Source organism: Hylobates moloch, unplaced genomic scaffold, assembly GCF_009828535.3.
Source record: "Hylobates moloch isolate HMO894 unplaced genomic scaffold, HMol_V3 SCAFFOLD_3, whole genome shotgun sequence".
Taxonomy (NCBI): Eukaryota; Metazoa; Chordata; class Mammalia; order Primates; family Hylobatidae; genus Hylobates; species Hylobates moloch.
In genome coordinates this window covers 161,850,208-161,877,920 of record NW_026652278.1, presented here as the reverse complement: position 1 = coordinate 161,877,920, position 27,713 = coordinate 161,850,208, and the positions used below count along the sequence as shown (strand labels likewise).

At 42.2% G+C, this 27,713-nt stretch overlaps 1 protein-coding gene across 2 annotated transcripts in view; it reads right to left on the bottom strand.

Moving 5' to 3' along the window:
• Positions 1-23,434, bottom strand: part of GALNT7 (polypeptide N-acetylgalactosaminyltransferase 7) — a 154,595-nt gene extending 131,161 nt beyond the window's left edge. For both annotated transcript variants that reach the window (XM_032148919.3, XM_032148918.3), the window contains exon 1: positions 23,272-23,434. In XM_032148919.3, the coding sequence (XP_032004810.1) occupies positions 23,272-23,397 (126 nt within the window). In that variant the 5' untranslated portion in view covers positions 23,398-23,434. The remainder of the gene's footprint in view (positions 1-23,271) is intronic.
• Positions 23,435-27,713: the final 4,279 nt, after the last annotated feature.

Genomic DNA, 27,713 nt, shown 5'->3' with positions numbered 1-27,713 from the left:
TTTAAAAAAATAAAGTTGGGGTGAGGGGAGAGAAAAGACAGATGAGAAACAAGAGCTAGACAGCAACTTCATGTATGTGATTTGAGGGTCCTGCTCAAAAATCTCCCTTCCTGGCTTCCATGTGAATTTTCCAAATAGTAAATTCCTTTAGGTAAAGCAGGAGATTATTTCTGTATGGAGTGTATGTTACTCTAAAATGATTTATGTATAAGTTACAGAAACTAATTTAAGCTAGATTAAATAAAATAGTATTTGTTATAAGGATTCAGGCCTATATCACAACCTAATCAGCAGGAAGAACAGGCAGGTCTCATGGTAATATTAGAAGGCCCTCAGGCAGAGGCAGAGGCCGAGTCTTTTTGTCTGTTTGTCCCTCTCCAGATCATCTTTCTTTTATCTCTTTTTCTGGAAAGAAAGTGAAAATCTACTTCACTCCTTTCTCTGTAGACTAGCTTCCTTGGCAAATCTTTTAGGTTTCCCCCTGTCAACTTTGCCTGGTATGTGACTGATGCATAAGGAGCTGACCCTGGTACCATGCCTACCAACCAACTCTGTGCCATCTCTAGTGGACAACATCACATGATTCACAAATCCCAGGACAGAGAATACAGTTGACCTAGCTTGGATACTCTGTCCCATCAGCTATGTCCACGGAACAGGATTGAACCTTCCCACCCATGGATAGGGACAGAGAACTGAGAATGGGATGTAGCTTAAAATGAAACGCGTGTGTCTTACAAAGTCCTGCTGAATTCAAATTTTATACCTGGAGAGGATAATATTAACCACTGAACAGAAGCAGGAAGACTGAGGGAGAAAGGCTCAGGCAGGTGCATTCTGATGGTTTCCCAACAATTTACTTCTACAGCCTTTCAAGGCAATGATGATAATTCAAGAACTCGAGTGTACATATGAATGAGATATGCCCCCTTCTGGTGGCATGGCAGCTTGGGCATCTTTCATTGTTTGGTGATTCTGATACCTCTCCAGACAACCTTTCAGAAGTAGGGAGGATCCACATACAGAAACTACAAATTGTTCTGCAAAGGGCAACTTATATAAAAATAGGGATAAGACGGCTTTCAGTTTGAAGACAAAGGTATTTTTTGTTTAAAGGAACTTGTTGCTTATAAAGTTGAATATCTCAGCAATATGGCTGAAGTACAGAAAAATCATAATGGACAGGGGGAGGGTATATATCAAATACAAAATTCTGAAACGAGGACCCCTTGAAGCCAAAAAAAGAAAGATTTCGGGGCAAAGGAATAACGCTTCTTTATACAGTAACTGGTAAATATACAGCACGTGTCATCTTAATAATTATTTCTCCATGCCCTTTAAATTTGTTTTCTACTTGCTGCCCTCACCCACCACACACTCCTCCAAACACTTCTCCCTCAGCCTGACAAAGTCCTACTTTGAAAGACAAGCACAAATTCTCCAGACTTGCCCTTTCCACTTCCCAGGTATGATTCATTTTATTTTAATATTTAACATACAATGTCGGTGTCTTCACATTCACCTTTTACCACAAACCAGGGTGTGACTTACCTGAGAACAGAGATTATATCTTAGTCATCTTTGTTTCCTCAAAGTCCAGTATAACGAAAGACACCTAAAAAAACCCACTAAGTAGTTTTTCGATGAGTCACAGAAGCTAAAAACAAATTCAACAAAGGGTCATGGAAACTCATAAATAATAGATTCACAACGGATTTCTAAGGAAAGAAAGGAAACTCTAGACTACAATAGAGAGCATGCTTTCTCACGTAAAAGTGACTTCGGTATATGTGCAAGACACTCCTCAAGACTGAGTAGACCACTCTTCTACTCAATTTTGTACATACCATCTGGCCCAGATCCACCTCTAATTTCTGTCACAGTACTGTTTGGCACAGTATCTTCCAGCTGAACTTTCCAAAGGAAGACTTTATATCCACTACTGTGCCAGTGATTATTATCTTTCAGTTCCAAACCCACCTTTCTATATTTTGCTTTGGGAATCTGGCTCTAGAACTTCGCAAAAATTTCTTGCCAACAGCCTTCCCATTAGGCTTTACCAAACAGGGGACACTAGACAGAAGCAGAAAGGCTGGCGGAAGAGACTTCCATCCTTTTGCTCACTGCTTAAAGGCAACTCACCATGGTAATAGGAGTGGTCCCAGCATTTATTCAAGCCTGCTCCTACTCCCCAGACCAGCCCCATTATTTTCTAGAGACATAACAGACAGGCAGCCAGCCAAGTACTCCCCCATCCCACCCCCAGAGATCTGAACCCCAACTTGCCAGGTGCTTTTGTGAGCTTCCAAATTTTGATAATCTCAACCTCTTCCTTTTATTGCCTTAGCCCTATTGGTGCTAGTTCTTCTTGGAATCACTATCTGTGTTTTTCCTTAATATTTCCATTTTGTTTTTTTCAGTCCTCCAATACAGCTTGCCCACCGTAAGACCTACCTCTCAATGCTGCTATGCAAATCCACAGACTTTTGCTTATAACCTTCCATGACCCATAATCTTTTCCATGGTTCCCTGACTGCCAGCAGCAATGGGGTCTGATAGTGATTTTTGGTAACAAATCTTTGCCAATTCCACGCCTCCTCTACATTTCTGATACAGGATACAGCTCACATACGTGGAGTAGGGATTATTTCAGTTGGCAGCAAAAAAGACAAGAGACACTGAATCTATTAACAACCAAGCAAAGCAATAAATGTAGAATTTCAATAAATCATCATAATCCAATGTTCAATAAACTTACTGAACACTAATGTTAAAAAGCACTGCTTGATCATAATGAATGCATTAAAAAAAACTTAAAGCCTGGCCCTATTCATGTGAACTTGGGAGACAAGTCTGAAAAGAGACTTGAAATCAACAGTTAACCAAGTAATATAAAAAGTAACAAATTTATGTCTGGATAAGATCAGATTTACACTAGATACCAAGACCATGCTAACTGTGCTAGGCAAGGAGAAGGTGGAACTAATCAAAGTTAGCTACAAGTGACTTTTGACCCTTACTTATACAACTTTATCATTTAAAAAATTATACAGTATTGCCTTGTAGCAAAGACTACGATTTCTCCCAATATCCTTTCTCCCTTTCTATCTCATTAGTTACCCACTCACTAAAACCGTTTTTAGCTATGCACATGGCCACCTAGAATAAAGATACTGAAAGTGATACGTACAGCTGAAGAAGCAAATCCCTTCTGTTTCCTTCCTTCCTACTGCTGCAATGTGGACATGGTAGTAAAATCTCAGACCACGTAGATGAAAGCAACTCTCCAGGAATGACAGAGTAACAAGAGAGAAGGGGCATGGATCCCTAACAGTACCATAAAAGACTATGAAGTCTATTTTGCCATTATCAATTTGGGTATTCATGTAAGAGAAAAAAAGAAAAACTAACATTTTGGATTGCTGTTACAGTAGCCAAATCTGTATTTTAATTAACATAAACTCCAAATATTTACTATCCCTTAAAGTTCACACAGAGTCAACAGAACCAACTGAGAGTTGAATCTATTGTTCAGCCTTCATGTATTTCCGTAAGATTGGGATAGTGGTAGAAATAATGTTTCCCAGCAGGTATCATTCAAAGACTTCCAGAGGCATTCGTGAACACTGAATATGGAGTAAAAATGTTGAAGATAGATAATGTTAATTCTGTACACAGAAGTCCCTCGGAGCAAGGGAAGAATATCCACGACTACTGCAGGGAGTTGCCAAAAGAAAAGGTGGTGTTCTTGGTGCACACTTTTATTAGACTAATATTTTAAAGCATTTCATTCAATCTTGCCTATGCAGAAAAATTTATCCAACTAATAGACACAATACAGCTCTGGTGCTTGCAAAATGTTCTTGGAAGTATATTTGATTTGGGGGAACTATTCTGATATTTCCATGATATGAAATGAGTTTCTGATAACTGAAACATAATTCATACACTGGACATCTATTTCTATATGAATAGAAATCTAATATGGGTTATACTTAAAACCATTTGACTCACAACTGGAGTCAAGGAACCACTTACGTTGGGGTTCCCTGCATAAAAGAAATTCCTAAACATAAATACTTAGCAGATTCATCAGGCTCTGTGGCAATGTAGCAAGATGGAGGTAACTGCCAAGCAGGGGTTGTTCTAGGAAACCTATTTTAACTATCAGTAGAATTTTTCTGTAATTGTGAAATACACTGTAAACAGAAATCTTTTTTGATAAATAACTGCAAGATCAGTGAGAGGTGTTCAGATGGAAAACAATATGGGGAGCATAAGTGCTGATATGAGTGTAAGATGATCACATGAGCACCTCAAGTTTGAGGATTAAGAATGAACTGCAGGTCTCACGAGGGTTCAGGACCAGGGAGACAATGAGTATTTGTAAACCAAACAAAAACCACTGGAACACTTCAACCTCTCCCTCGAGGGCAGAAAGGCCAGGGGCTACTCGGCAGCGGACGGGGGAATAGTAATAAAGTAGGGTGTGTCTGCTGTTGAGGAGTTTAGGAACCAACTGGGGAAACAGCCGCATGCTAAAGAGCATTACCATCAGTCATAATCAGGTACATAATGAGGAACTTTGCTGAGGTCAGATATATCGGTGTGGACTCAAGTGGTCAGGAAAATCTTCAGAGAACAGGTAGATCCTGAACTGATCTTGAAGGATGGTAAGATGTACACAGCTGGACGAGAGCATGCTGCACATGAACACGTAAGGAAGGCCTCAAGGCAGAATTCAGCGAGCCGAGGCAGCCAGATTCTTCCCCTGAAGACAGGTCCATCTGTCTACAGCGCCTTCTCTTCTCTCAGGACACTAAAGTTCTTTAAAGAAAACTAGATGTTCTTTAAAAACTGGATCAGTGACCAGGTCAGTTTGTGAAAGATGTGCTAAAATGCTGAAGTTTCTTTTCTGTAGTACGTTTCAAAGCTTTTAACATACCAGTGTATGCTGTGAAATCTCTGAGGGGGTGATACAATATGCAACACTTATCAAACTTACTGGCCCAAAACCCCTTTTTAAAGTAATACCTGCTAATACACCTTGGTTCATAGAACACAGTTCAGAAAGTGCTACTTGGTGGTACTGAATCCCACCTGAAAAGGTAGGCTCTGCAGTCAGCCTAGGTTTGAACTCTAGTTGTTACCCACAAGACCAAGTGACCTTGGGCAAGGTAATTTGACTTCTCTAAGCCACAAATTTCCTCAACTGTAAAATGTCAGAAGATTAAATTAAGAATGTAAACATACCTAAGAGTTCAGTATAAGTTACTTATTAGTATTTGATGCTCAATTTTCAGACTAGAATTTGGCTCCCCATATGGGTGAGGAGTGACTGTGCTGACCTGTTGTATTAGTATATGAGTATAAATAAATGCATAATGTCTGTATGTATTTAAGATGCAAAGATATAGAAAAGAAGAGCCCTATCACCTGAGTGAAATAAGTGTAGTCCAACTGCGCAATGACTAAAAGAAAAGGTATTGTTTTAATTTTTACATATTCATAATATGAAGGAAAATGAGAAAATCCTGGAGTGGCTGAGTTGCATCAGGAGAAAGAAGAGAAATTATGCTTCATGACACACAGACTATAGGAGTAAGAGTAATAAACAAAATTAAGAAACCAATATTTTTATTAAACCTCATATTTAACCCCATGGCAGTGACTTAAATTTCTTAATACTAACTTACTAGGCAGAAGTTTAAAAGCTTTAGAGTGTTTAAAGTCCACAACTTTAAGTTATGAACTATGTTGGGGTAAAGAATAGGGAAGAGATAGTGAAATAAGTAACTGCCACAAAATAGTTGCTCTTCTAGTGATGGCTTCTGTTTCTCTTCATTTAATTGCTGGTTTTGCCAGAAAGCACTCCAAGTTTCAGCAATCTTAATAGACCATCTTATAAAATTCAAAATCATGCCTTGGTTTTTTTTTTCAAGGGCAGGTGAAAACATTTTGCAAATGTGGTGTATATGACAATTTCAGATCTCTAATTCCCAGCGCACAGGTTTTTTTTTTTCTCTTATGTCCTCTTTCCTTAAACCATCTCAATACTAAAATGACCAGATGGTAAAAAAAAATTACAAATCTATACATCTCCTAAAAACAATTAAAATATTTCTACAGTGAAATTAAAAAAGCAATCCACAGAGTTTATTTATACTGTGGACTATGTCTATGTATAGTACATATATTTAGGCAAGAAATACACCAAATAGCTAATGATAATTATCTTTGGATAGGATGGGTTGTAGATAATTTTGTTTCTTACTTGCTTTAACTTTGTAATATTTTCTACAATGAACATACATTCTTTTTTTTCTTAATGTAAATGTATTTTAAAAGTAAGTAGGCCGGGTGCGGTGGCTCACACCTGTAATCCCAGCACACTGGGAGGCCGAGGCGGGTGGATCACGAGGTCAGGAGATCGAGACCACCCTGGCCAACATGGCAAAACCCCGTCTCTACTAAAAATATAAAAAAATTAGCTAGGCATGGTGGTATACACCTGTAATGCCAGCTACTCGGGAGGGTAAGGCAGGAGAATCACTCGAACCAGGGAGCTGGAGGTTGCAGTGAGCCAAGATTGCACCACAGCACTCCAGCCTGGTGACACAGCAAGACTCCATCTCAAAAAAAAAAAAAAAAAGTAAGTAAACAATAATATTTTCCTCTTTCCTCATTTGAGAACACTGGTTCATTTAACGATATAACTTTTAAGGCAAAAGTCTAAAAGTCCAGGAGAAAAGACAATATTCAGCCCTCCTTCACTTATAATTCAAAATAATGAATTCATAATAAGTTTGCAGAACTTAAGTATTTTCATTTTTAAAGCACTCTTGAAACGATGTACAAATTATGGTGCTCATCCAAGAAGAAGGAACAGAAGGAAGGAAAAACAGTATGTATAAAAGTGCAAGTTAAACCCTGCCATAGAAGCTCTGATAAACGTATCTAAAGGAAGCACAAGAACATTGCTATGAAGTTGATTTTATGTCTACTTTACAGATGAGGAAAAGGAAGCTCTCAGAAAGTAAATCACTCGGCCAAGCTCACTAACGCTATTAACAGTGATTGCACCAGCATTTTAACCCATGTCAGAGTCCATGTGTACTTTTACTATATAATGATGTCAGCTTTTATTTTTAATCCACCAGCTGCCACCTTGTCCTTGGGGAGCTATATGTTACACAATAAGGAAAATTACACATCAATATAATTTCTCTAGAAAATTTAGTATTCATAAGAATTAATGTTCATGGTTATCAACTCAATTTTTTTTTAAATAGACCCACTCATCCTTCCGACTCCCCAACCCCAAGACAAATGATTGGCTTAAGCCATGACCTTGTACTATATAGCAGGCCCCTCCTTCTTTTATGTGGCACATACTTATCTTCTTCCTACACCTTAAAGCTCATTCTCCTTGCCCTATGCCCAAGCTCTCATAAGGAATACCATAATCAAGTTGAATGTAATTTCCCTAGGAATCTTTCAAATTGATTAAGGATGTGTTTGAGTTTTTCAAAATCTCAATGAGACAGTGACAAGAAAACATCACTAGGATAGCAGCTTATCCCAAAACCATAAGATTGCTAAATCTCTTGAACCTAAATAATGCTTATTTATCTCTTTCCTGACTAGCACACGGTTCATACAAGCTATAGACTGTAAGATGTATACAAGGAAATTAAAAAACAAAACAAAACATACTTTCCCAGCAGCACAGATTTAACCCCCACTACTTCCACGTAACTTGTTACAATACAAAGTTCTGAATTTAGTATTCCTAAACTATAGGTCCTTTTTGCTTGTGCTAAATATCTACTACATTTTAATTCATTATACTGCCTGGGACAGGAAGCATTTAAGCAGTATCATAAAATAAGAAATGCAGTACCTGTATTATTTTAAGAATAAGGAATTTCTCTCAATCAAGTATGATAGTAATTAAAACCCTAAATTATACTAGCTTCTTTTCCCCAAAAGGAATTTTGCCACTTTTTTTTTTTTTTGAGAATCATTGATCTTCTTCACTCCCAGTAGTAAGTTAAGCATCTAAGAGACACTGTCCTTTCAAGATTCCAGATGCCACCCTGTGCACCATTTACACTGTACGTATACTTAACATGTGCTGCCCATGCTGCTACACACTTTCACAGTGGTAAAGAGAATTCAATGAACCTGAGTCTTCTCTGGGCAAGGCAAAGGTGATTTCTGACTGATAACAAGCAAACTGAAACAGATCAAATTTTTGATGCATTTTGCTTCATGACAAACCTGTTAAAGCATGGTGATTTTTGTTTTGCTTTTTTACTTTTTTGGTTGTCAGCTGTTACCAATGTATTTTTTAACGTACACATGTAAAATCCTAAATAAAGACAAACAGGAGTATCAGTACTGGTCCATGGATTTAAGAAATTAGGTAAATCAATATGTATCTAAATGGAAAGTACCAGAAATAAATCAGGAACCTGACTTAAGAAGGCACTGTATATGTTCTGATCTTTTTTACCACTTAAATATGGTTATCATGTAAAACTGTGGCAAGTGGCCCAATGCTCATAGACAGCTGACAAGAAGTAATGGGGATGGAGTGAAGCAGATTGAAACATCAGTGTTCAACTTTCAGAATATTAATGTTTCAAAGTACCAAAAACCCTCTCCTAAAGCAGTTATTTTTTTACATCATCAGGAAGATGTTCCATATAGTAATTTAAATTTGATTTGATTTTCATCACTGCATATACAAGGCAATTTTAAATTAAGCCCACGTCAACCCAGGAAAATTTGCAGTCCATTGACAGAAAGGAGCCTTGTGCCAGAAAACCCAATCCCTAATCTTTCTCCCATTCCTGCTCAATCACTGATCTTTAACTTTCATCATTCATCCCTCTCAAGACCTGTGGTATTTCAAAGGATATAACAGCCTCTTAATGCAGCTCTTAAAAAAAAAAAAAAAAAAAAAAAAGTGCAGCATGTGAGAGGAATAGTGGGTGGGGGTGCACAGAGATGACACAGAGAACTCATTTTTTTTAAAAGTTCCATTATCTCTAATTTTAGAAATGAAATTTTGTTTTCTCATTATCACTGGCTGAAGAGTTAAAGGTTCGGTTACCTTTTACCTTTAATTAAAAAGTATCAGGTACGCAGAGAAAAAGCTGTGTGTGTGTGTGTGTGTGGTGTGTGTGTGTGTTTCTGTGTGTGGATTATGAGTAACCTGCTAGCCTCACCATTCAAAGGTTTGGTTATCTTTAATTTAAAAGTATCAGGTACATACAGAAAAAGCAGTGTGTGTGTGTGTGTGTGTGTGTGTGTGTGTGTGTGTACTATGAGTAACCTGCTAGCCTCATCATTCAGAGGCAACACGCTGTTGTGTCTGTGTGTGTGTGTGTGTGGGTGTGTGTATTATTAGTCTCATCATTCAGGGGCAACATGCTGTGTGTGTGTGTGTGTGTGTGTGTGTGTGTGTGTGTGTGTATTATGAGTAACCTGCTAGCCTCATCATTCAGAGGCAACACGCTGTGTGCCCACATGGCAAGTTTACTTTTTCAAGCTACCTGCAGTCAATAAAATATACAACTGGTATTTTTTATCCTTAAAAGAATCATTCTTACTTTTAGCACCCACTGGAACTCAAAAGAAACTGACCAATGAATCACTCAAATTCCAGGCCTCATAATCAGAGAAAGGAATCCACTGTCCCAAGGGAGAAAAAAATAGATTGTAGTTATTTTTTAAAATAACTAAAGGAATAGTAGGAAAAGTATCTCAATTCACCAGAAAACAAAAATACTGAACAAATGTATATTACTTTTGCTGTTAACCTTAAGTTTTCTAATTTTCTATATTTTAAAAAGCATCTATTCCTTAACTGACACTTACAACTTCCTTTTAGTTATTCTTTCTGCATTTATCAGCCCTTTGAAATCATAAATCATTACACAAGACATGTTATTTTTAAACATAAGTACCTGTCACTTAAGCTAAAGAAGTAGATGCAAATAAGAATAAATGTTTCAAGCCATTCATTTATCTTTAGGAAGTGATTTTTGCCAACATATAAGAAAGATTTTAACATTTGCTTTTATCTTACTGTTACCAGTTAACAGAGCGGTGGTCAAGGATGATAACTGCTTCTTACAAAACATGATTTTACCACTGTGAAACTATTAGACTCTCTGGCTGTGATTCGCTTTCCATTTAGTCATAGTGTATAGGCTGATCAAACAAGAGTGGCTGTACTCTTCTTGCAGTCATAATTAATTGAAAGTAAGACGAAGCCACATTCATTAAAACCTTCCTCAGATTTTCAAATAGGACAGTGGGAAAAATAATCTGAGAATGACCATACAGTATATACGTATTTTGCCCAATACTTGGATGATACCAGCAGTTCCTTTCTCAGGCTAAGCAAACAGCAGGACCTGGGAAAAGGCATGGTATTTTCAGCTCTATTATGTTTGCAGGTGATTCCACTCTTCAAGATTTTCAAAGTTAACAGCTGTGCTTTCACGTACCCTACATTTATTTTAAAATAGAAGTGTTACATGTGCCATGATTTAGAGTCTAAATGTTAGCTATAAGAAGAGGAATAGAGTTACCTTAATTTCATACAGAAAATGTATTTCTTTAAAATACCAAGGTATTTAAAAATCATCCTCTCTTAGTACATTTTTAGAATGGAGAATTTTAGAAAATTATTTACTAAAGTATTTTTTTCTCTACTACCATGATCTCCCTGGACTGTAAGCAAATTTATTTTCATTGATCACTAAAATGGAAACATTCTCCAGCCTCTTTGACGAACACCGGACTTAGAATTTCCTCTGAGGCCATCACACAGGGAGCAACAGTTAACGAAACTGCAGGCCTGTATACCCCCATTTCAGCAATCTTTTGCTTAAATGTTCAAATATAATTATATATTTTAAGTGATAAAAATTTCCAATCTTGACAGTAATCTTTTAGTTTAAGAACATCTACCACAGTAGAAAAATCTGCATGTGTAAAGTAATAAAATTTCAGTCATTTCTATTCCATTACTCTAAAACGCACTTTGTAGTCATTTATTCTGTACCATAATTTGAGAGCTTATTTGCCAAAAATCTAATGGATTTTTAAAATTCATTTTAAATCATCCTGGCAAGAACTAGCAGATTTTTGAACAGGGGTGTTTAAACACTTTCTTTCAAACGAAGATGTAAAACTCTGCAAACAGATTGTAAAGGCACAGCACACCTTGCTGTATTTGAGATTAAAAGATTAAATCTGTTGGATTAGGCAATAAGAAACACAATGATCAAATTGTCTAATAAAAATTGCATGGCAAGATACTGAACTGCCAGAAGAAAACTACCAGGAGAAGGGTAAAGATTTAAGTCTTCTCAAGTAAGCACAATCAAAACCTATATCCAACGAAACAAATATTTTAGAAAATACCTAAGACAAGTTTTGAAATGGCTATGCAAAGTATACCTTTGACTTCCAGGTACACAGGCTTTTATTAACAAAGAACTGGGCAGGTGCAATGGCTCACGCCTGTAATCCCAGCACTTTGGGAGACCAAGGCAGGCGGATCACCTGAGGTCAGAAGTTCAAGAACAGCCTGGCCAACATGGTGAAACCCCATCTCTACTAAAAATACCAAAATTAGTTGGGCATGGTAGTGGACGCCTGTAATCCCAGCTACTTGGGAGGCTGAGGCAGGAAAATTGCTTGAACCTGGGGGGCAGAGGTTGCAGTGAGTCGAGATTACGACTGCACTCCAGCCTGGGTGACAACAGTGAAACTCCATCTCAAAAAAAAAAAAAAAAAAGGAACGCCAATATGATGAAATATATTGCATGGTAAATTTTTCTGGGCAAATAATTTCTTTCACAAATATGTGTTTTTCATAACAACATTAAACAATCAAGCAAAAAAAAACTTAATTGACTTAACCTAATTAGACTCTTCCTAAGTCATTTTTAAAATGTTTATATAAATGACCATAAACTATAAATCTAAACAGAATTGGAATCTTCCTATAATGATGCTATTTTCACATTTTCCATTTCTAAATATCATTACTCAGATATCTTTTATATATCATGGCAAAATGACACTTGCATGACTCACTTAAGTATACTGATAGTTTTAATTTATGCTAGGGTTGTAAGGGAACTATTTTTGCAATAATAAACGTTAAAAAGTATACAAAATATTTACTTCAAATCTACAGAATAAAAAATTTGAAGTACAGCAGTAAGTACTGACAAGAACTTCTAGAGAACTTCACACATCATGACTTAAGGGCTTCTTTTTTGCTATGTACAACTGTACCTTACTGTTCTTTTTTTGTTTTGTTTTCTATTTAGGCTTTCTAAGGAATATATTTTTTAAAAACCAAATTCTCACAGAAGCATAAAGATACTACATTGATGTTGTCATGATATCACTTCTCTACAAGTGTTAATTCTTAAAATTCTATGAAACGGTTCAAAGGGGTCTCTTCATACTACATTAGGAATTGAAACTATTGTTTCACTTTAATAACTAGAATCAATGGGTTCCAAGGGTTCCACTTGTAGAAGGAGTTAGGCAATTGCACAGTTGTAAAAGCTACTTGCAAACCTTGCTCACATTAAAGAATGTCTTATCAGGTTTGGTTTGTTTGTTTTATAAGCAACAAGGTCTTGCTATATTGCCCAGGCTTCTAGCCTCAAGCAATTATCCAGGCTCAGGCTCCCAAAATGCTAGGATTATAAGCATGAGCCACCACACCTGGCTGATGTTTCTATTAAAAGGAAAACCAAAAGTTAAAGGAGAATTATAAATACAAACAGTTTAATAAATAAAAATGCTGACATACCCAACTTCTGATAAGAGTGAACTCCCTCCAAAAAAGTTTTGGCAATTTCTCAGTTACTGCCTATTTAAGATATACTTATATAATAAATAATACCATTTCTTTTTATAAGGTACCAGCAAATACACAGTTTTCACAGGAAGCATAGCTTTACCAGTGAATACATAGTTTTCATAGTAAACAGCTATGCATAAAAAATAATTTCATAAGGGTAACTACAAATGCCAAAATTACACTTAAGCCAGATAATCATTGAGCATGTTAAGTTTACTACTGAAGACAGTAGCATACCTCTTGAGGCTCAGATGTATTCGTAAACCCAGGGAATTGGTAAAAATTAAAATTAAAAAATGACTAGGTCATCTACTCTATTCTCATACAGAATGGTTTCCGATAGTATGTGACTTAATTTTAACTCATCCAGTTTAAAATATTCTTGGTAATAACAGATTCCTATTGTTTAGAAGCCTATTCGCAGACTAGTTGGTATTGATATAATACTGTAGTTAATCGTACCTTCTAGATTTGGGAAACCAGGCTGCTCTGCACCAATTCTATAAACCTAATTACATAATGTAAAGTTAAATTTTTCCTCAAGTTTCAGTGTACCAGTTCTTGTACTCAGTGAAGTGAATCAGGTCTCCCTGTCGGCATGTTTAAATGCTTCTTGGGAGTGATGCTTGAAAATGCTTCGAAGGCTGGGGAGCCCAGAAGGGAATTTATAATGGTGCCGAAATGAGAACATTTCTCATTTGGAAATATTCAGGATTCTTAGCAAATGAAGCAACTGAAAGTTAGCTCTTCCCTCTCCAAAAAGACATAGGCCTTAGGTGACTGCAGTTCAAGTTGTCTCAGTGTTGCTTTCAGGATCACAGGGCTGAACTATAATTTAATGATAAACCTCATTTTTAAAAACTAAGAGTATTGAAATGCTGAGCATACATTTTCTCTACGCTGAGAATAGCATGGTTTTGCTATTCTGTTTTTTTAATACCCTTCAGTCAACTTAATGTACTAAAAACTAAAAATTGCCTAATGTTCTTAGAATAAAATTTATTTTCCAAGTTTAAATATTAAATTGGTTTTCTAGTCACAGCTTTTCAAATCACTGGATTTCAGAATTGAGTAAAAAAATGACTAATATGTGTTGCAATATCTATCTTATATAGTATTATATATGATCACAACTAAAATATATATACATAGGTGCGCACGTGTGCATGCACACACACACACACACACAGACACACACACACAGAGTTGTGGGTAGGGAGAGGTGGAAAGGCACATAAAGTTATGGTAGCCCAGATATAACCAAAAATGGGTTAAGTTCCTCTTTGATAGTTACAGTTCTCTAATAAAACTTTTTCTCTATTTGTATTTTTCCCATAGTGAAGATGACTCTTCATGACCTGAACTTCTTTATCAACTGAACCAGTTTTCCTGGGCCACAATATTTACTGAGATGCTAACGATGCTGCTGCTGTAGTCCCTCTCTAGACCAAAGTACTACTGGTTAGCTTAGCAGGCAGGTAATGCTTCCACAGCCACTTGTTTCAGCTTTCATTTTAATCCGCTCTCAAATATTGTCACATTTGAATTTGTTGATGGCCCTGCCCTTAAAGAAATTATTTTTGCTCACAGTTAGGCAATATTGTCCAAGTCATTTTACTTCTGTATATGCCTTCTTTCATCTCTCCCCACCAACCTCCGAGAGCCTAAAAGAAGGCATTTTCCATGTTTCTTCTTAATACACACATTTTTCTCCTCCATCCACACAGGCTCCTTTAACTTACCAAACTGCTCCCTGGGCTTCAGACACCACCCTCTGGCCAATGAAATGCATCCACTTCTGATTCCATTCTGAGCTCCATCGACCTGGTTAAGACACCTTCACTTGACTGACCTGTGGTCCATAAAATACTATATGCCAAACCAAACCAAACTTTTCATTTTCATTTTGCAGCCCCCAAATCTACATAATCTCTAGACTGGCACTCCTCAAAGCATGATCCCTGGACCAGCAGCATTAGCATCCCCGGGGAACTAGTTAGAAATGCAAATTATCTGCTCTACCACCCTAAATCTACTCAATCAGAAATTCTGGGGATGGGGACAAGTAATCCGTTTTCTCACACCCTCTAGGTGACTCCGAAGCCTAAAGAAGTTTGAGAGCCAGTGCTTTGGACAGCTGTATTCCTTCTAAGGGCATCAACATCCTTTCCTTTACCATCAAGAATGATTCCTCCTCCCACTGGTCAATTCTATTATACTTCCATAATCTCTTCCTCTGTATTCAGTTTCTAGGTCCTTCTCCTTAGTCTAAGCTTCATTATATCCTTCGGACATAATTCTCTCCTCACTGAAATCTAGCTTGCACTGTTTCCAGATTATTCCTTATAGCCCAGCTCTGACCATTCAAAGTCTTTCATGGCTCAGATTCTATTTATCTTTCCAGGGTCCTCTCTTCCATTCCACCCCTCTCCAACCCAATTTTCAGCCATGTAGTCCCCAGGATTGGTCACAGTCATTTATGCTGTTGCACACAGTCTCCTCTGTCCTCATCTCTCCAGCATGTCTTTTTATAAGACAAGCTCTCTGACAGCATCCAGCCCCATACACTAGATACTCCTTTCTCTGTGATCCCAGAGGACTCCGTGGACTTAATACAGTTTTTGTCTTACCCACCACAATTGTTTACTTGTGCATCTGGCCCACAAACTGTGGCCAAAAAGGGTTATTACTCATTTTATTTATCTAGGAACATACATTTTAAGCAAGACATCCATATAATTTACCATCCAACCCAGGACACTTCTGAGAGTGAAAGGATAATAATGGCTAATGGGCAGCAAATGTAAACTAAAACAAATAATCACCCTGATAACAGACCACAGGAGCCACACACCCCCATCATCTGAGTCCTGACTACATCTTCAAGCTCATCCCGTACTGTACTCCCTCCAAACTCAACAAACTCCAGCCATACTGGCTTCAAACACTCCAGCCTCATTCCAACCTCAGGAATTTTGCACTTCTGCTCCCTCTGCCTGGAATGCTCTTCCCCCAGATTTGCATGATAGTCTTACACTTACTCCTGAAGTCTCTGCTCTGGCCATCACCTTCCCTGACATTCCCTGAGTGGTCCCTTCCACCCCATTCTCCTTTTTTTGTTTTTAATTTTTTTTTTTTTTTTTTTAGATGGAGTCTCGCTCTGTTGCCCAGGCTGGAGTGCAGTGGCGTGAGCTCCACTTACTGCAACCTCTGCCTCCTGGCTTCAAGCAATTCTCCTGCCTCAGCCTCCTGAGTAGCTGGGATTACAGGGGCATGCTACCAAGCCTGACTAATTTTTGTATTTTTAGCAGAGACGTGGTTTCACCATGTTGGCCAGGCTGGTCTCAAACTCTGGACCTCAAGTGATTCGCCTGCCTAGGCCTCCCAAAGCGCTGGGATTACAAACATGAACTACCGCACTGGCCTCCCATTCTCTTTCATATTACCACGTACAGATGCTCCTCGACTTACCAGGGGTTACACTCTGCAACAAACCCACTGTAAACTTGAAGAATCATAAGACATCTTAAGTCCAGATGTGCTCAGACTTATGACAGGGTTACACACCGATAAACCCATTGAAAAGTCAAAAATCGTAAGCTGAATCGTGGTGAGTCAGGGACCATTTACATTGTCTTCAGTGTTTATCTGAAATTACCCAGGTAGTGTCTACACAGCCACCTTTCAATGTAGTCCATATGTACTCGTCTGTGTTGTTAAAAACTGTAGTGCAAGATCAGAGAGCACAGCTCTGCAGTTAGAACACCTAAGATTGAATCCTGGCTCTACAATTAATTAAGTGAATAACCTTGGACAAAGAGTTCACCTCTCTATACCACGACAGTCTCATCTATAAAGTCGGGATTCCTTCGGACTTGCAATAGAGGGTGGTTGTTACAAATAAACAACCAAATACATGTAGAATATTTATTAGGCCCAAAGTAAGGATTCAATGTATGTAAACTATTGTTGCTGTTATTACTGAAATCCTTAATTTAGTTACTTTTCAGATTGTACATTCATTCTTCAGGAATGAGAATTGAAATTCAAAATATGAACAAAGACAATTATCTAGTTAGAGGCTGAATAATCACTATCATTTTCCTGCATTCAATAGCTACTCAAATCTTGCTGACCAACTTTTTTAATAACTCAAGTTAGAATTTCCACATATTCTGTTTACAGATGGCTTGAGCTCAGAATTTTGCTTTTCATTCATGATGAATTATTTTCTCCCTTCCTCTTTCTCCAATTTACTATTGTCTAACAAAGTTGATACAGAAACCCAAACCATATCTCACACGTTATCTCCCATCCCATGCAACTAGCCTAAGTCACAAAATAGACTGCAGTTCAACAGTTTTCATTCTCTCTTTACTAATAATTGTGCATTCCCCAAAGGCCATTTTAAGCCTTCTCCACCTACTGGTTTGACTACTGATGAAACATATCCTTGTGACAGTTCTTATATTATTTCTTTACATTGCTACTGGATTAAGGGATAGCTCTCCCCACCCCCAACTAGACTGTGAGAGCAGGAACTCCCAATTCAGGTGTTCTCAGTATTCTTCATGAGGTCTTAGGGAGGGGAGGATGGGGAGGGGGAAGGGGCAAGCAGGTGGTAACAGGGCTGATGCCTGACCTCACATAGACCACTGGATGGAAAACATTTCCACAGAAGTGATAAATACAGCAATTCTTAGGAATTCACCAAACATTTCCGAAATATTCAGACCTATGTGGGAGACATAAATGGATGTACCTTAGTTTCTCTGAAAAACATTTAATAATGTGCCTTCCATAAAATTAGCACCAGGAGAGATGGAGGAAATACTCAATAAACAGGAAACATGAACCCTGCCTTCAAAGGGCACATGGTCAGTGGTTGGAAGCCTTGTTTGGTTTAGAGGACACTTTAGGAAACATGAAAGCTTCTGATTATCAACCTAGAAAAAAATGTAGATGTATGCAAAAGTTCCACATTAATTTCAGGAAGTCCCCAGGCTTCTCAGATTTGGTGATGTGAGATTTTTTAATCATTATTATGTGTGGGGGGAAAAGGGGGATGGGACATTGAAAACAGCAAAGAAAACGAAAACCAATCCTAAGGCATGTGGCCTGGGAAACTGAGAAAACAGTGACCACTTAAGACATTACACTTTCACTAAGTGATAGCTCCATCCCTAATAGTATAAACAGAGCTTCCATTTGAAATACAATCTCATGTTCAAGGGCAGAATTTTTCAGGTTACAACTGATCATCACTGAGATAAAATGGCTTTGGTAAGGTGGAACTTGACTGCCAGGGTAATCAATTCAGCCACTAATCCTCATTTAAGCTATATTCCTTTCAAACCTGTTAGCTTGCCTATCACATAAAACCTCTTGGCCTAGTAGTTCCTGAATTAGTCCTATTATGTACACCCTGAACCTAAGTGGCATTAATGACTTAAGTTGCATTTGCATATCCAAAGAGTCATTAGTTTACACACAGCTTCTCACCAGTACTGAATTAATGCAGGGGTCCCCAACCCCGGGTCATGGACAGGTACCAGCCCATGGCCTGTTAGGAACCAGGCTGCAGAGCAGGAGGTGAGTAGTGGGCTGGCAATCGAGCATTACCGCCTGAGCTCCGCCTCTTGTCAGATCAGTGGTGGCAGGTTCTCACAGGAGCATAAACCCTATTGTGAACTGCATGCAAGGGATCCGGGTCGTGCACTCCTAATGAGAATCTAATGCCTAATGATCTGAGGTGGAACAGTTTCATCCCCAAACCATCCCCCACCCAACCCAACTCCCCCAGTCTGTGGAATAATTGTCTTTGACAAAACCGGTCCCCGGTGCTAAAAAGGTGGGGGACTGCTGTTTTAACGGATCTGTCAACATTTCCCTTGAAAACCTTTATTTTCAGAGGCTTATGAGTCAACTGTAGACAGTCACTCAGGGCTAAAACCTGGGATAAATGGTGTTAGTCTGAGACATAATTTATTTAATTAAAGGAACTTTCTGTGCTTTGCAAGTCTAAACAGATAATCTTAATAAATGCTGACCTTAAAATATCCAGGGGACAAAGACTAAAAAAAAAAGTGTCCCATAATCATAAAATACAAGAAGGTATACATTTTGCTTTGAGAACTTTCCATAATGGAACAAATAATCTATCACCCTAGGCCTCCTGACACCTTCACTACCACATCCGATCGCCAAATCCTGATGCCTTTGCATCTTTAGGAGCTCTTGAATCAATTTATTTTTTTCTATCTCTACCACCGCCCTGCCAATCCAAGCAAGGATTTTGTCCCACCTGAATAATGACGACCCCCACCAGGACTCCTGCTACCTGTTCTATAGACAAATACATACTTTCTGTAGGCAGCCAGAGTGAACTTTTCAAAACACAAATCCACTCTTCCCTACTTAAAATCCTTCAACGGCTTCTCACCGCACTTAAGATCTCCTCCTTAGCATGGACTACGAGAGCCATGCTTTCCTGTGTGGCATCATTCTACTTGTCACTCTCCACGTTCCAACAATATTTATCTCCTAGTTTCTCACTATTTCACTCATGCTACCTCCTGCCTCAGGACCTTTGCCCAAATGCTCCTTCTCAAGAATGCTGCCACCCACTTCCAGATTAACTACTTTTCTTGAAATGTTCAGATTTCACCTCAAAAGTCAGAGTAGGCAGCTAGGCAGACATGAGCAGGGCAGGAAAGGCCCTCCACCACCAGGAATGTCAGGTGGCCATCAGGTGATGGTCAGGCAGTTGTTAAACTCTCTGAAATAATAATTGGTCGCAGCCAACACCATGGAAAGGCAGTCTCCCATTAGATAGAAAACACCTAAAGCTGGTTATCAGCAGGTTCCCACTAATATCTCAGGAGTTGGGCAAGTGGGCTCCACCATGTGCACTAATGGGCAAAATGGCAGCTTTTAACTAGCACATGCCCTTCCTCTAGGAAAGCTCAAATGGTAAGGGAAAAATGCCTCAAGTGAGCATGAGTAAAACTTCAGTAAACACACTGCATGCAGCCCCTCCCCGCTGCTGGTAGGCCACTGCGCATGCAGACAGCCCACTCTAAGGGAATAATCATGGGAGAAGAAACGCAAACCCTGGAATCATGCCAATGTATAAAACCCCAAGTCCAGGGTCAGACGGGGTACCTGGATTTCTCAAGTAGCCCACATGGCCCTCTTCAAAGTGTACTTCCTTCCGTTCCTGCTCTAAAGCTTTTTAATACTCTCACTCCTGCTCAAAAATTTGCCTCGGTCTCTCACTCTGCCTTATGCCCCTCCAATAAATTCTTTCCCACAGGAGGTAAGAATCGAGTTGCTTCAGACTTGTATGGATTTGCTACTGCTAACAGTCATTTCTTCAAGTAAGGCTTTTATGACCAAACTCCTCCATTTTCTTGCCCCCTATGGTTTTCACTATGAAAGCAGTAGCACAATTTTTATTTATATATTTATCGAGGTTTGATTGCTGTGTGGTTTTTACAAGATCCATGAGATTAAGGACAAGGAGTATTTCCTTAACAACTACTACCATGCCTGGTACATAACTGGCAGTCAAAAATGTTCAAATAAATCAATATTTAAAATCACACAACAGAATATAATAGGAAATGTAAGGTCATTTTTCACATCATTCACCTCAGAGAAAGGGCAAGAGGCCCAGAGATGGGAAGGAAGTAAGAAACATGTTTCTTTTGTCTTGACTCCACAGGTGGACAGACCTAAAACAAGGAAATAGTGCAGATGAGGAAGGACCATCCCAAGTTGTCAAGGCTGTAACAGAATTTAGTGTCTGAAATATTCATCGTTCAAGACAAAAAGTGGCACAGGGTGAATGGAGCCACAGGCACAAGCTTGCTGGAGTAGAGGCAGAGCCCATACCTGGTAAACTGGATCGTTCAGGCTATTTAAAGGGATCCAAAGAAGTCCATGTGTAGATCAGCATTAAAGAGAAGCAGAGATCTCACAATGGGTGGAATATATGCAACAATCATCGAAGTAAAAGAACCACAAGGGGGAGGAGAAACTCAGGAGTCAGAATCTTCCCTACAGGATTTGTCCTTCTAGCACTGTACCTTAAAAGCTCCCAGGTTAGTCTTTATTAAAGGAAGGCAATAATCCCTTATTTATGCTCTTATTATTTATAAGCTACACTTTAAATTGGTTGTATTACTATTTACCTGGGAAGCCAATAAAAGGGTCTTTCTTGCTCTTCTAATACCTAAGCATTCTTCTTAATGTTAATTATGTTAAGTCTTTAAAATCTACCTTTTGTTTTTGACAAATGACAGAAATTACACTGGATCCACTGAGAAACTTTATCAAGTACACTGAAACAAACAAAAAATCAAGATATCATCACCTTCTTTATCATCACCATATGGTACTGAAACGGGCATTATGGCCCGTCCTTTATTTGCACTAATAAAATATTTCACGAGTTGGCAAGTGATGCTGATGTTCTGCCACCTCTTTAAAAGACCATCAAAAGGGCGGGACATTCTGAACCTAGCTAGTTTTGTCAGTTTTTCATCAGTTTCTCTACCAGAAAATAGGGGGTTAAACATTTCTAGCTACATGTAAAAAGCCATTTGATTACTTAAAACAAATATCCTCAATTGCAATATTCAGCTATCCTTTGTCAGTAAGTCATATTGAGAGCAAAATCATAAAAAGATCACCATCACTCCATGAGCTGAGAAGCTTAAAACCGCAAATGTACTGAAAAGGAAAACTGATATTTTTATTACTAACAATTTAGATGACTTAGATGGGAATCTATCCCAGATATTACAAAGGGATTCCACTGCTGTAGAGATTTCAAATACTAAAACTTCCAGATTACATCTAATCTCATGATATAGGCAAAGAGCTGATAACGGGATCTCCTCCTAGGATTCTTACTCTTGAAAGGACGCCACAAGCCTTTTTGCCCAACTTCCTGATGCTAACTTTCCAGAAGGAAAGTTAAATAAACATGACATAGAAGCGATGCTGATCACATTTGCAAAAAGCACTTTACAACAGAGATAGCGACTCGACTCCTCCTGCAGCCCCGCCGTCTCGGCGGTCGTGAGCCCCTCATATCCTCTTCTACCCCCACTGGCAGCCGGCCCAGTTGGCTGTCCCAGCGGGTAGGAGGAAGCAGGGGGTGCAACGGTTCATCCGGGGGGAAGCAGGTCAGGGTCGGGGGCAAGAACGGTGCGCGCCGCCCGCTGCCGAGTCAGGGAAGCCACAGTGGCCGCGGTCCCTTCCCCGTGCGGCGCGGCTCCGGTTAACTAATGTTCCGAGGCGCCTGACTAAACCCTCCAAATCCAAGGAATGTCAGCGCTAACACTCGCGCCCTGGGCGGCAGACAAATGCGTCCCAGCGGAGCCGCCGCGAGCTCCGCGCCGCCGCTCCCCTCGGCGTCGGCCTGAGCGAGCCTGCAGCCGGCGCGGGGCGGCCGGGCGCCGACACAAGTTAGTTTTCCGGCCCAAGCAGCCCTGCCGCAGCCAAGGAAGAGAAACTGCTCCTCCTCCCCCGGACAGAGCCCAAGCACTGCCAGAGCAGGGGCTTCCCCAGGCGCTGAGAGCTAGGGGCTAGGGGCGGCGGGCGGGGCGGGGACGCCCCTCCGCCATCTCCGGCCAGCCGCCCCTCTCTCGCCCAGGGACGCAAGGGGGACCCGGCGGTCCGGGCGAGGCCTCAGCCGCACATCGCACCCCGGCTCCCCGCCGCCGGAGTTGAGGGGGAGGCGCGCTCTCCGTAAGAGCCGGAGGCGGGGCGCCATCGCCCTCCCACTACCCGGCGGGGGGGCCGGGGGAGCCCGGGGCTGCGAACACCCCCAGACGGGCGGCTGCGGGAGGGGAGGCTGGACCAAGGGGCCTGGTCCACCGGACCAGCGGTGGCGGCATCGGCATCTCGCCTCCTTCAGGCCTGCACGCGCCACAGGCCGCAGCCTGGACCAACCCCGCGTCCCCGGGCCGTGAGCGCTGCGGTCCCGGCCCCCAAGAGTGGGACGCCGGGCGGCCGCGGCCCCACGGACCCGGCTTTCCGCCCGCTCCGCCCGCAGTCCCAGCGTGGAGAGCGGCCGCCCGAGCCGCTGCCGCGGCAGCGCGGGTGTCGGCGGCTGAGCCCGGGGCGGGGAAGAGCGGAGGAAGGGGCGGCGAGGGGGCGGGCCGGCGGCAGCCAGGGAGGTCGAGGTGCGCGGGGCTCTGCACCGCCTCGGCCCGCGCTGCGCCAGCACCACCTGCGGAGCTGCGGTGCCCACGCCGTGCCGCGACCCCGCCGCCCCCTGCTCCCTCCACACGCGGGCAAACAAAACAAGTTGCCGGTCGCTGCCGCCGGAGGGGGCCGGGCGGGTCACTCACCCTCATTCTGCTCAGCGGGCTTGGGTCGTCCGGCCGCGGGGTCAGGGAAGACCAGAGGACCACTAGCCCCAGGAAGCTTCCCACCACCAGCAAACTGCGTAAGATGAACCCAATCTTCAGCCTCATCTTCCTCCGGCGGCGAGAGACTCACAGCCCGGCGCAGCCGCCGCCACCGCTCTCCCCTCCCTCCTTCCCCCTCCTCCGGCTCTCCTCCTCCTCTTTCCCCCACCCTACCGCTACGGCTGCCGCCCTCTCCGCTGCCTGCCCTTTCCAGCTCCAGATCCGGAACTCCCCTCGGCTACACCTTTCCCCGGGCTCTTCCCTCCGCCCCTCCCCGCGGCCCCCTCCCCTCCGGCGGCCACCGCAGAGCTCCGACTGACCCGTGTGCCTCGCTCTGCCAGGCTGCCTTCCTCTCTTCCTGCCCCCTTCCAGATCCGCAGTCCCCTGCTCTCCACGCGAGCCCCCTTCACAGTCCCCTGCTACCTTGCAACTAACTTGCACTTTCCGCGAGTCTGGTCCTTAGCCTTTGCCCTGCAGCTCAGCTCCTTAAAGCTTTCAGATCCCCAAACTTTTATTGTAATTATGGACCATAACTCCGTCCTTAACGCCTGTGCCCTCCGAGATCCCCTGGCCCGCCGCCCCCTTCGTTGGACCTGGAGTCGCTCTTGTCTGCACCTCTCCCTTAGACCCACTTGCCTGAGCCCCCTGCCGAGAGGCTTTCAGGAAGCCAACCAGGAAGTGGGACTACCGCTGCTGCTGCAGCAGTTCCACGTGGCTGATTTATAGCTGAAGGTTTTTTTTTTTTTCCTTCTTATTGATTGTTCTTGCTTTTTCAAACACCTCCTTAAAGTGGTGAATTTGTAACCGAAAGGCCCAGGTGAGGTGAGGTGCAAATATCACTGGATTGGAGGAGCTCACTGGGAAAGCCAGTATTCCTCCTGAGCTAATGAAAAGAAAGGCTGTCGTCTTATGCCAAAAGCAATACCAACCTTGTTCACGGGCTGATAAGTTTCAAATCCAAGGACCACGGATTTCAACTCCACCCTCATTGCCTCCCTCAGACCTGATTTTTGCCACTTGATTTCTGCTTTTCAAACGCCTTTTCTGCCTGTGTTACCTAAATTACACAGGAAAGGATATTGGCAAGTGTTTAGCCAAATGCCCCACCCTGAGGAAATAATTTTTCTGCCCATATCTCCCAATAAAGATGCCTATGCCTTTATGCCTTTATAGCAGAATGTACGTAATTACATTATCAGTGTACTATACCCTAAACTGCTAATTTAAATTTAAATCGAACAAAACGTTTTAAGATTTTATCCTAAGTGTTTTGGTTTTTTTTTTTTTTTTTTTGGAGATGGAGTCTCGCTCTGTCGCCCAGGCTGGAGTAGAGTGCAGTGGTGCGGTCTCGGCTCACCGCAACCTCCACCTCCCAGGTTCAAGCAATTTTCCTGCCTCAGCCTCCCCAGTAGCTGGGACTACAAGTGCACACCGCCATGCCCGGCTAATTTTTTTTTTTTTTTTGTATTTTAGTAGAGACGAGGTTTCAAGGTGTTGCCCAGGCTGGTCTTGAACTCCTGAGCTCGGCAATCCGCCTGCCTCGGCCTCCCAAAGTGCTAGGATTACAGGTGTGAGCCACCACGCCTAGGCTGTCCTAAGTTTTAAGATGGTGACAGCTGATTCTTTTTTCTCATACCGTCTCATATCTGCAAGTTTTTTGCTTTAAAACAAAGCCCAGTTATGTAAAGTTTTACAGTGAAACAATTTCAATCATCAAGATAGATAAAGAATTGTACCAAACTACTTTCATGTGCTTTTTGGCTTGGCTTACAATAGCTAGTATATCGGGTATATCGGGGAGTTCTGTAGATGCCATAATTTCAGAATTTCCACAAAATATCTGTAGTGATATCCTCATGAACAGCATGGTTCTGGATATGTAGAATGGATTGTAGTTGGGTGTATTATTGGTTGGCGGAATGACTGTACATCATATTGTATAAAAGTCCGTTATACAGAGTACCTGGAAGAGGGACTTTCAAGTGTTAAACACAGATCACTGCTTGACTTAGCATTTATATCAGCCCCTTAGGTTAAAACCAGTTGTTTTAAGTAGAAGATGAGAGAGATTTTGCCTAAGACCATTTTTTTTTTTTTTTTTTGTGACAGAGATCTAGAGTGTGTAATTCACGAAATATGAATCTGCTGGGTAATGTGATATGAAAAGAGAATGCACCATTTCTTGGTGATGATTCAGGTCAGCGTTGGGACCCAGGAATCTCCTGTTAATCAGTACCCTGGTGATTTTGATCCAGGTAATCTGGGCATCACCTAATGGAGAAACACTGAAAGGAAGCAAGGTGGGGGGGGTGGAGGTTGGGAAAAGTCTTATATGGATATCTTTGGAAGGCAGGAATAGGCTCATTTATGGACTCAACTTGAACTGTTCAGAAGTGAGGAGGACTCTTTTTCTTTTTTATTTATTTATTTTTTGAGTTGGGGTCTTGCTCTATCACCCAGGCTGGAGTGCAGTGGCACATCCATAGCTCACTGCAGCCTGGAACTCCTGGGCTCAAGTGATCTTCCCACCTCAACCTCCCGAGTAGCTAGGACCACAGGTGTGAGTCATCATGCCCAGCTAATTTTTTTTTTTATTTTTTGTAGAGACGGGGTCTATTGTCTGGTCCTGTTATCAAGGCTGGTCTAAAACTCCTGGCCTCCAGTGATCCTCCCTTTTTGGCCTCCCAAGATGCTGGTATTACAGACATGAGCCACCATGGCCCACCTGGACTGCTTTTCATAGGAGACAGTTCCCTAGGCAGAGACTGGGCTTGAAACAGGTAACTTACAAGGCATCTTGTGATCATAAAAGAATAATTCCATTTGAAATCAGCAGCTGAAGTTCACCTGAATAATTAAATCTTTCACTTGTGTTATTGTGCCTGGAATTGGTGGGTTCTTCGTCTCACTGACTTCAAGAATGAAGCCGCGGACCCTTGCGGTAAGTGTTACAGTTCTAAAGGCAGCGTGTCCGGAGTTTGTTCCTTCTGATGTTCGGATGTGTTCGGAGTTTCTTCCTTCTGGTGGGTTCGTGGTCTTGCTGGCTCAGGAGTGAAGCTGCAGACCTTCGCAGTGAGTGTTACAGCTCTTAAGGTGGCGCGTCTGGAGTTGTTCGTTCCTCCCAGTGGGCTCGTGGTCTCGCTGGCTTCAGGAGTGAAGCTGCAGACCTTCGCAGTGAGTGTTACAGCTCATAAAAGCAGTGTGGACCCAAAGAGTGAGCAGTAGCGAGATTTATTGCAGAGAGTGAAAGAACAAAGCTTTCACAGTGTGGAAGGGGACCCGAGCGGGTTGCCACTGCTGGCTCGGGCAGCCTGCTTTTATTCTCTTATCTGGCCCCACCCATGTCCTGCTGATTGGTAGAGCCGAGTGGTCTGTTTTGACAGGGCACTGGTGCATTTACCATCCCTGAGCTAGACATAAAAGTCCTCCATGTCCCAGTCAGATCAGTTAGATACAGAGTATCGACACAAAGGTTCTCCAAGGCCCCACCAGAGCAGTCAGACACAGAGTGTCGATTGGTGCATCCACAAACCTCCAGCTAGACACGGTGCTGATTGGTGTGTTTACAATCCCTGAGCTAGACATAAAGGTTCTCCACATCTCCACCAGACTCAGGAGCCCAGCTGGCTTCACCCAGTGGATCCCGCACCGGGGCTGCAGGTGGAGCTGCCCGCCAGTCCCGACCCGCGCTCATACTCCTCAGGTGGTTGATGGGACTGGGTGCTGTGGAGCAGGGGGTGGCGCTCATCGGGGAGGCTCCGGCGTCACAGGAGCCCATGGAGGGGGTGGGAGGCTCAGGCATGGCAGGCTGCAGGTCCTGAGCCCTGCCCCGCGGGAAGGCAGCTAAGGCCTGGTGAGAAATTGAGCGCAGCGCTTGTGGGCTGGCACTGCTGGGGGACCCAGTACACCCTCCGCAGCCGCTGGCCCAGGTGATAAGTCCCTCATTGCCCGGGGCTGGCAGGGCCCGCCGGCTGCTCCAAGTGCGGGGCCCGCCAAGCCCACGCCCACCCAGAACTCCAGCTGGCCCGCAAGCGCTGCTCGCAGCCCCGGTTCCCACTCGTGCCTCTCCCTCCACACCTCCCTGCAAGCTGAGGGAGCCGGCTCCCGCCTTGGCCAGCCCAGAAAGGGGCTCCCACAGTGCAGCGGTGGGCTGAAGGGCTCCTCAAGTGCCGCCAAAGTGGGAGCCCAGGCAGAGGAGGCGCCGAGAGCAAGCGAGGGCTGTGAGGACTGCCAGCACACTGTCACCTCTCATTATTTTCACAGGGGAGACAGTTTTTTATTAAGAAGGTAGGAAGCTTTATTTTTACTGTTATGAGTATAGCTGGGCAAGTATGCAAATGGAAATTGATACCTATCATCAAAGTATTGAGGATGGTCCTTTG